The sequence below is a fragment of the Idiotropiscis lumnitzeri genome, chromosome 7 (genome assembly GCF_059441095.1).
Source record: "Idiotropiscis lumnitzeri isolate Australia: NSW breed Sydney's pygmy pipehorse chromosome 7, RoL_Ilum_1.0, whole genome shotgun sequence".
Classification (NCBI taxonomy): domain Eukaryota; kingdom Metazoa; phylum Chordata; class Actinopteri; order Syngnathiformes; family Syngnathidae; genus Idiotropiscis; species Idiotropiscis lumnitzeri.
Genome location: NC_142397.1, coordinates 14,932,630 through 14,941,969, shown reverse-complemented (window position 1 = coordinate 14,941,969; position 9,340 = coordinate 14,932,630). Strand labels below are relative to the sequence as shown.

Genomic DNA, 9,340 nt, shown 5'->3' with positions numbered 1-9,340 from the left:
CACTTATATACTATGTGAACTATGGATCTAAATGTGGTAGGTTTGGGGTAAGTCTTGCACTACAAGCCAATATGTATAGATTGTATTTATTTATGTGCAATAAGTGCTCTGCAATTGGCAGACGAGCAACCCATGGTGCAACCTCGGCTTTTGCACGTTGTCAGCTGAAATGGGCACATATGACCCGATTGTGTGCAGTATTATACAGTAGAAGATGGCTGGATTCAATTTCCCATACTTATCATGCTGATTGGAGAATGTCCCAAGGAGATATTGCTGATACTGGGCCCTGACCTTTTGTTTCTGTACCTCACTGAATGTGTTTTAATACAGAGGAGTTTAACTGACCATATCCATATTCTTTCATTTTACACACATGCCAGGTATTATGTGTGAAATATGGAAGCATTTCCAATGGGTTGGTTTTATGCTAACTTCCCTTATTTGAAAGGCGCTTCTTCCATCATCCATCCATTTTCTATATTGCTCATCCTTATAAGGGGCCCGTAGTTGGAGCCTATCTCAACTTGAGACCAGATGCGAATCTGGAGGGTGAATCTAATAGTTGTTCAATAACACTAGACAATACGCTGCTGCACATCTTAGTGTGGATGGTTGACCTGGGTGGAATGGAAAATGATCGTGGGGCGCGCTACAGCGCTTCAACAGTAGGGGGCAATAAAACAATAGGAATTTGGATATCTGACGCTGTCCTGAAGTGGTAGAAGAAGAGTGTCCATAAGGGAAGTGCAGCAAGTTGGCCTAGCACTCAAACCGTGTGGCGTTGTCACACACTTGCTGGAGGATCTTTTCTTTTATTTTTATATAAATTATCTGGAGAACCACGCCGTCTGCTTTAACACAATGGCCACCGGTAAGACGCTCATTCTTTGTTTTAATGAAATGCCGATTGATTCATTCCGCGTGAGTTCAAAATGTAGATAAGTGGCTAACTCGTCTGCTCGCCGCGAGGCCTAACGTTGGGGGCCGTCTACTTCCTGGATTTGTCATGTTGAATTGCTAAACTACGCCGGCTAACATTGTTGGTTCATCATTTTGTGTTAGTTCTATTCACAGCTGTCTTTGTCTGCCATTGTCAATGTGCGTATTCACATTAAATATCAAGTCTGGCAATTTAGTTGTTCGCGATCTTAACTGGCCTGAGGCGCGCGATGCTCTGCATGAATGTCTCTTTGTTTATAACCCAGCCGTTGTCTCCCGTTTAAAGTCAACGCAGGTGGATGCAAATATTCGAGATCGCACAATAATGTAACTGATGATATCGGACAGCATAATCAAAGAACCACCATCGGTTCGAATACGTATTTTGTTTCAAAGTGTTCATTTTCTGTTATGAAAACGTCTGCGTTAATCCAAGGATTAGTCGTAGCCACGTTTGACCGCCATTTTCACCGGAACAGCGTGAATGAAGGCGTGCTCAGCCACCGCTTGACTTGTATTATAATTTTCCAGTGAAGAACTTTCCCTTAGCCATGTTTTTTTCCCATATTTTTTTGTTTTTTGTTTTATTTTTAAATATGTTTCCATCATCCCGTTCTTCCAGATTCGGGTTATGGACAACATAGTGGCTCACAGAGGTAAATTAGCATTGATGCATTCATTTATTCCCTTCATTTTTCAAACCTTTACGGATACTGAATTCTCTCACAATTGTCTTCCAGTTATGGCTCTTATGGCGGTCAGCAGGGTGGACAGGTAAAAATCAGCATTTTCCCCTTGTTTTTTTCTGTTGTAGATATGTTCCAAAATGCGTACCTAATGTGTCCTTGTTATGTTATAGAGTTATGGTGGCCAAGGCCAAGGAAATGGTTCAGGTTCTTATGGTGGCCAAAGCTATGGTGGTTATGGTGGTCAACAAGCTGGAACACAAGGTGTTGTATAATGATTCGTGTGAAAACTGTATGGATTGATTGACGGCTTGTTTGATGATAATAAAGGCAGGTTTTTTATTTTTTTTTCAATCTGATATTTTTTGACAGAGGGATACGGCCAGTCTCAGGGAAGCTATGGGCAGCAACAGAGCTATGATAATTATGGACAGGAGTCATCTGGGTAAGCTTGTTAATTACATGTTTTACAAGATAGTCTTTTATTTTTTTTCCCTTTGACTTGCGTTTATACATTAAGTGAAATGATTGACTAACTTGTTTTGTTAACTGACTCATTTGTTTCATGGTACAGCGAGAAGTCATATGGACAACAGTCATCTTACGGTGGTCAAGGGCAAAGCGGAGATGGCTTTGGCCAGGGACAAAGTGGCAGTGGCGGAGGCGGTGGCGGTTATGGAAGATGGAGTGAAGGTAAATAAGTAAAATGTTTTGTAGGTTGCCATGTAACTAGAAAATAGCAGATCTTATTTGTCTTTCTGCAAATGTTATAGGCGAAAGTGGTGGTCAAGGTGGCAGGTATGGCCGTGACCAAGGAGACCGGGCAGAAGGAGGAGGCGGTGGTTACAGAGGCCGGGGTCGTGGCGGCTATGACAGAGGCGGCTATGACCGTGGCGGCTATGACCGCAGTGGTGGATATGAGCGTGGTGGCTATGACCGTGGTGGAAGAGGCGGACATCCTGGTATGGGGTAAGTTGCACAGTGCCGCTACCCTGAAGGTACTTTAATGTTTTGTGACATGGCACACAAGTTCATCCATCAAACTTCAAATCAGCAGCATGTATTACATTAAGCCCCAAAACCTGAATTCTATGTGGATCTATTAATATTCTTAACTTGTATACAGAGGGTCCTCAGTGCCGCTACCCTGAAGGTACTTTAATGTTTTGTGACATGGCACACAAGTTCATCCATCAAACTTCAAATCAGCAGCATGTATTACATTAAGCCCGAAAACCTGAATTCTATGTGGATCTATTAATATTCTTAACTTGTATACAGAGGGTCCTCAGTTTAGGACGGAGTTCTCTTCAATTAACCTGAGTTTGTACACAAATAGGAAAGCTCCATAATCTGTCAACAACCTAAGTTAATGCTGTATGACAATACAAATTACAGGAGAAAATTTTTGGTCCGTAAATATAAGTTAATCAAATGAGAAACTGCAAGTATATTTAATTTTTAACTGGTAGTGCTTCTCGTGTTGCTGTGTAAACTAATTTCGCGCCGTCCTTAACGTTGCAACGATATTTGTTTGAAAAATACTTCTAGGCTTTATATATGAACCAGTCTAATGGTAATTTGTTAAGTATGGCAGGGAATATCTATACCTTCTCATGCATGTGGCAACATATTTGTGACATTTTTTTTTACCTTGAGCTGTCGCGTCGGGACCGTTGTAACCTCGAGACCCTCTGTATTCTATACCTTGTTAAGGTTAAATGGTCACTTCACACTCAAAACTGCTGACTTATTCATTGCTGCATTTTAGAAATTGTTAAACTAGTTGTGAGGGTGTTATGGGAATGTTTGGTAAAACGGTTGTCACGACTACAACTTCATGCAGGAGTTTTATCAACATGGAATAAGACATAATGCCTGTCATGGAAGACAATCTGTGGAACACTCTTCACACGTTTTCGATTTGGGAAGCGTTTAATATTTCATTAAGCAAATCTGAGGATTTGGCAGGAATTTCATCTGATGGTAAATGGGCATATGCAATGTGTGCCTTATTTGAATATAATACAATCATATAAAATGCACACTTAATCCTCTCTCTTCATAGAGAGTCCTGGACTACTACTTCTAATTTTTATATATATAAAAAAAAAAGTCTTTTGTCTCATTTCTGTGAAGCGCCAAACAGTTTTTGACTTTGCACAAGGCTCCCAGTAGATGTGAACAGTTTAGTGTTCTATTTTTGTCCAGATGGTTAAATGTGCCCAAACAAGAGAACATGTGTCTGATCACCAGTTAACTGTCAGCAATTCGGGATGTGAGAAATGACTATTTATCATTTGTGACCCGGCATGGCAAAATGACTCAACAGTGACACCTATTTCAGAAATTCTGTAATAAAAAAAATCTTAGCTTTCCAATGATAGTTCAACTGCTGCCCCACACTAATCATATTATTCTACATGACGTCACCACAGATAAAAAGTAAAATATTTAAAAAAGAAATGGTAACATGCCCCCTCTCAGCTTCGTGCTGATGGCTACAATAATTAGCTGAGTCTGTCGCATGCAGATGGCAAGAAACCCAAATTGCCAAGGATGCTGGTATTTGGAGCTGCATCCATTTGTGTACAATACCATAAAATTCTTACAAGGAAACTGGGAGTACCTTTCACAGATAAACGTATACTTCGGGGTAGTGGTGGGCGATATGACGATACTAGATCGTTAAGGATTTTAACTTGTTGACCATCTCAAAAGGCTGTGACATCGTCTATAGGGCATGTTGCCTATACCGTTAAACTCTGTTGTGACTCAGAGCCGCTGACACATGCCCGACCAAACAATCACAGCAAGCACTGTGCACCCTACGTGACATTCCCTCATCCCTATTTGTTTGTTTGGGTAGCCATAGCGGAAAGTCACCACAAAACAGAGCTGGTCCTGAAAGGAAACTTGGCGTGCATTTGGTTTGGGTTTGGCAAAGTTATTTGCTGAGATTACGTTCGGTCGTCGGATGGCAACACGGCGAGCGCTTTTGCATAATCACTTGTGGAGACGGCACTCAAAACACTATAGCGACGGTCAAATCAAACGGAGATCAGACACACGACAGCCGCAGGCAGCAGTCAGCCCCAAGCCAACACTACTCACGGTAACTGTCATTGAACAAGGGTACGCCATATGAGGGAAAAAAAAACAAGCTTGCGGTGGAAAGAAGTAACTGAGGCAGTGACTTATTACTTTGCGAAAGAGATGATTCCTATTAAAATAGTGGAAAGAAAACGGATGCTTTGAAAGACTGTTCAAACTACTAGACCTGTGCTATGAGCAGTGTTTTAATGTTGACGTGTTAGCTTTTGTTTATGTTCACTGCTCATTTAATTTTAAATTAAAACCTGTTCAGAAAGCTTAGTTGGCTTAAAATGTTAGTTTTTGTATTTATTTGAGGGTTTTACATACATTTTAGATATGTTGATAATTGTCAAATGTGCAAATGAGTCTAAATAGGAGTTTAAAAAAACAGAATTGTGATTTTGATTTAATTTTCTTTTTTTTTTAAATTCTGATACATTTTTGCCATATCGCCCACCACTACTTTGGGGCTTTTCAAGTGGTGTCTATTGACGTTTACAAAATGAGAAATAAGCAAGTTACAACTTTCCAATGTCCATGCGTCGCCTTCGATGGGAACATCGGCCATATGCCAACATAGCTGCCGCATAGGCACAGCAGGTTGGCGGGTTAGTACACCACACTGGCAAATACTTGAATGAATGGCAATATCTTAATCAGAGGCCAGTCTTTTGAAATCATGAAATCTTTGCTACAGTTCAAGGAGGTTGTTTATTAAAAAAATCCTGCTGATTCCCATCCTAATTTTAGTCCCTAATGTAGAATTATTAAAATGAGTATGAAAATAGCAAAAGGGAATCATCAGCGTTTACTGATTGCCATCTTTTGGGGATTAGATATTTTGAGAGGATTACCTTCTTTGTTCAGTAAGTTTTATAAAGTGCGTTTTTTGAACATTTTATAAAAATAAGAGTTAATGAAAGTGGTAGTTGGACATAAAAAATGAACCCTTGTTGCCTCGTAACTTGGAATCCCCGTCTTAGTTCACTCGTTTTGTTATGCCGGGTCACGGTTGAAGTTTTTTTTTTTTTCTCAAGATTTTCTTTATAATTTTTTTTATCTGTGTGTGTGTTGGCAAACACTGACACAAGGATGCATATGCACAAAAAAAGCAAATTGCGCGGACAAGGAGGAGCGTTAACATGCCAATAACTAAGCCTTTCAAGGTTCCATCAAATCTAGAGAGGAAGTGTGAGTGAAACACTTTGGTCTGTCCGTGTTCTGAGGATCATGTAGCTTTTGAACAAGGAACTCTTGGCTGAAACGCTGCGGTTAGACCTGGAGCGACGTCGTCAGCTGCTTCGCATTCAACAGGTTTCATTCAACTATTGTATGTTTGACAATGGCCAACATGTGTGTTCTGTTAACATGGATCTACATTTTATACTACAGGTGTTGACAGTGATTGAACTATAACAAGGACCTCAGTTAAAGGATGTCAAAACCGCACTCAGTGGAAGATTGCGTATCAAGCCCTACTCACCAATTTGGCCCCTCATGTTAAAACACAAATTTGCCTCACCTTGCTATTTCAACACCATCTAATTTCTTTCTTTTTTTAATGATTTATTTTGGATGGAAAACAGCAACAAGTATCAATTGGTTAAAGTCTTGTGACCAAGCGACGTGTGATAATAGTCTTTACACGTCTGCTTGTGTCCGAACTACCTGGTCATCTGTCCACTGATAATTGTCAAAGACTAACACTCCTCGTGTGAGACGTTCCACATAGTCACACACCCTGGCAGGAGTGCAAACTGGTGGGATGTAGGGGAGCTTTGAGCTCTCGGTTGGGACAAAGGAAAAGCCATCAATTCTCCAATTTTTCCTCTGCAGAGGTGGTGACCGTGGTGGCTTCAAAAATTTCGGTGGTAAGTGACGAGCATCAGAACTGTGTCGGTGGGGGAGGAAAAAAACTTGAGTTAGAACAAAAGGAAAACTGGGGCTAAAACAACTCTGAATGCCACCAATTTCATGCCAAGACTGCAAGGGATTCAACTTACTGTTATTTGGATTTCTCTTTAGTCTACAGATACGGTAACAGTCATGGGGCCTGAGATGTAAAATAATGGGTAATGGTTGCATGAAGACAACGCTTTATTATTGTGGCAGGTGTTCCCGGGACGAAGAGGTAAACTTTCTAGAACTTGAAAAGATGGTGGTTTAAAGAAAGAAAAAAAAAAGCGGAATGAGTGTTTCTCGTTGAATGGTGACTGTGAGCCTACGGTATGAAAACCTCTAACAGAGCTGTAAACACAAACTTTCTTAAATTTCTATATTGTTATACTCTGCTAGGAAGTGATTGATGTAAAATGAGATGACTGATGTAGCAGATGCCTTGCTCATGTGCTCTTCGTCCTCTTACCTGTTTTCCAGGCTCTCGAGACTATGGCTCAAGGGATGACTCGGGTAAATATGATCAGATTGACCGCACTCACAATGTCAGATCAAAATCACAAATTATAAGATGGAGTTTGCTTTGAACAAAATTAGCATTGGTAATTTACAGAAGTTTGTGTTGTCCTATTTAATCTCTACTAAAGAATTTGTTTGCATTGTTCGCCACAGCTGGTGACCAGGACAACTCTGACAACAACACCATTTTTGTCCAAGGCCTGGGAGAAGAAGCCACGGTTCAGGAAGTGGGCGACTATTTCAAGCAAATTGGAATTATTAAGGTACTGAGTTGGTTGCTCAACACTGGTGATACGACTCTTGTCCTAAATGTATTCCACTGGTGTGTGAGTGGTGTTGAAACTGTTTGATGCTTGAAGCTTGGGATCTTTGTCACTTTCAGGTGAACAAGAAGACTGGTCAGCCAATGATCAACCTCTATTCTGACAAGGCCACGGGCCAGCCTAAGGGCGAAGCTACAGTTTCCTTTGATGACCCGCCTTCTGCCAAAGCTGCCATTGATTGGTTTGATGGTAATGGCACTCGACCAACATATGGTTGCTAATATTCCGATCATACAATGTCGTCTAACTGCTCCCGTTTGTCATCGCAGGCAAAGAATTCAATGGCAAACCCATCAAAGTATCATTTGCCACCCGCAGAGCTGAGTTCACACAGCGGGGCGGAGGACGTGGGGGAGGAAGAGGAGGTCGGTAGAAGCGGTTAACAAACAGGTCACATCTGCCTTCACTGTTAATATGTTCCCCTTTATTGTCTCAGGTTTCAGAGGTCGCGGCGGTGGCGGTCCCAGCTTTGACATGAAGGGAGGAGACTGGCCTTGCCCCAACAGGTTTGTCTACAATGGACGACAACTGTGCGTATCTGATGTCCATCTCTGATTTTATTCAACTCCTCCTGTGGTCTATGTTGCCTTCAGCTCCTGTGGCAACATGAATTTTGCACGGCGACAAGAGTGCAACAAGTGTGGTGCCCCCAAACCGGGAGATGCAGGAGGATTTGGAGGTGCCAAATTCCTTTCTCCTACAATCGTCATTTTCCCTTTTGGATACATGCATGCACATGCGCAAAGTTGATTGCAATCACTTGTGTTGCAGATCGTGGAGGCAGAGGTGGTTATGGTGGTGACAGAGGGGGTGGATTCCGCGGCCGTGGAGGATTCCGTGGTGGAGACCGGGGCGGCTATGGTGGTGACCGTGGTGGTGGTGGTGGATATGGAGGAGGGTACAAAATGGGAGGAAGGTTGGTATTTATTTGTATTTTCTCCATTGGCTATCAGATTATCAAATTATTTTATGCATTTTTTAAAAAATATATTAAGTTGTAATCATAATATAAGATCTATGTAGGTTCATTTTAGGGTGCCAGCAGAGGGCATCCACTTGATTGTTAAGCTTAGCGAAACACTGTTTTCAAGTTGGTGTTTTATATGAAAAGCAGCAATTTTTAGTATTGTCTGCTCTTGTGTGGAATGTGAAAGTCATGTACAAAGTTCACGTCATGACAATTATCTGAAATAAAAGATGGCAGCTGTCTGTGAAAATAAAGCTGCAGCATGCATTTGGATTGATAGTTTACACTTCTTTTGTCAGCTTTTTTTAATTATTAATATGATTCTATAATCTGTCTTGCAGAGGTGACCGGAGGGATGACAGAAGAGAGCGGCCATATTAAAGTGTAGTGCAGACGGACATCACTCCAGCCGCAGAGTTCTCAATAGACAGAGCATTGTCAAAGTGGGATAAAACACACATTTTGACTTGTGCCCATTTTTCATAGACTGCAGCGAGTCATGAATATTATTCTATCTATTTGTGAGGCAGTTTATACTCTGACAAGGACTCACTGGCTGTGGCATGTGTTCAAACTGATTTGTTTTATTTCTTTGTACATCTTTTAATTTTCAGTCCTAGGTGCAGGTGTGTGGTAGACTTTGTACCATTGTTTTGTATGAACGGAATAAAATGTTTTACTTTGTTTCTCCTCCCCCAACAAATATTAAACTGTGATCTTTCTTTTTGTCTTCAGTACTCTGTTTTAAAGTACTTGGTAGAAAATGGAATCATTAAAAAAAATATATAGATTTTGAAGCTGTTAGTTATAATTCGCCCCAAGATTTTGTTAGGCTCAAAATTATCAAGATCATTTTGGATCAACAAAGTGAAAGTACGTGGCAAGGGTTAAAAGTCGATTGAGCACAGCTG

The 9,340-nt window shown here is 41.0% G+C and overlaps 1 protein-coding gene across 2 annotated transcripts; it reads left to right on the top strand.

Moving 5' to 3' along the window:
• The first annotated feature begins 709 nt into the window (after positions 1 to 709).
• taf15 (TAF15 RNA polymerase II, TATA box binding protein (TBP)-associated factor) lies at positions 710 to 9,151 on the top strand. 2 transcript variants are annotated; one of them, XM_088300878.1, is made up of 16 exons: positions 710 to 874; positions 1,565 to 1,598; positions 1,683 to 1,716; positions 1,802 to 1,892; positions 2,001 to 2,073; positions 2,203 to 2,321; positions 2,402 to 2,597; positions 6,561 to 6,595; positions 7,101 to 7,133; positions 7,293 to 7,402; positions 7,522 to 7,651; positions 7,732 to 7,827; positions 7,899 to 7,968; positions 8,056 to 8,141; positions 8,234 to 8,378; positions 8,771 to 9,151. In XM_088300878.1, exons 1-16 carry the CDS (start codon positions 865 to 867, stop codon positions 8,808 to 8,810), a joined length of 1,302 nt encoding a protein of 433 aa, XP_088157004.1. In that variant the 5' UTR covers positions 710 to 864; the 3' UTR covers positions 8,811 to 9,151. The 2 variants fall into 2 exon arrangements, with proteins under 2 accessions (XP_088157004.1, XP_088157005.1); XM_088300879.1 differs by lacking the exon at positions 6,561 to 6,595.
• Positions 9,152 to 9,340: the final 189 nt, after the last annotated feature.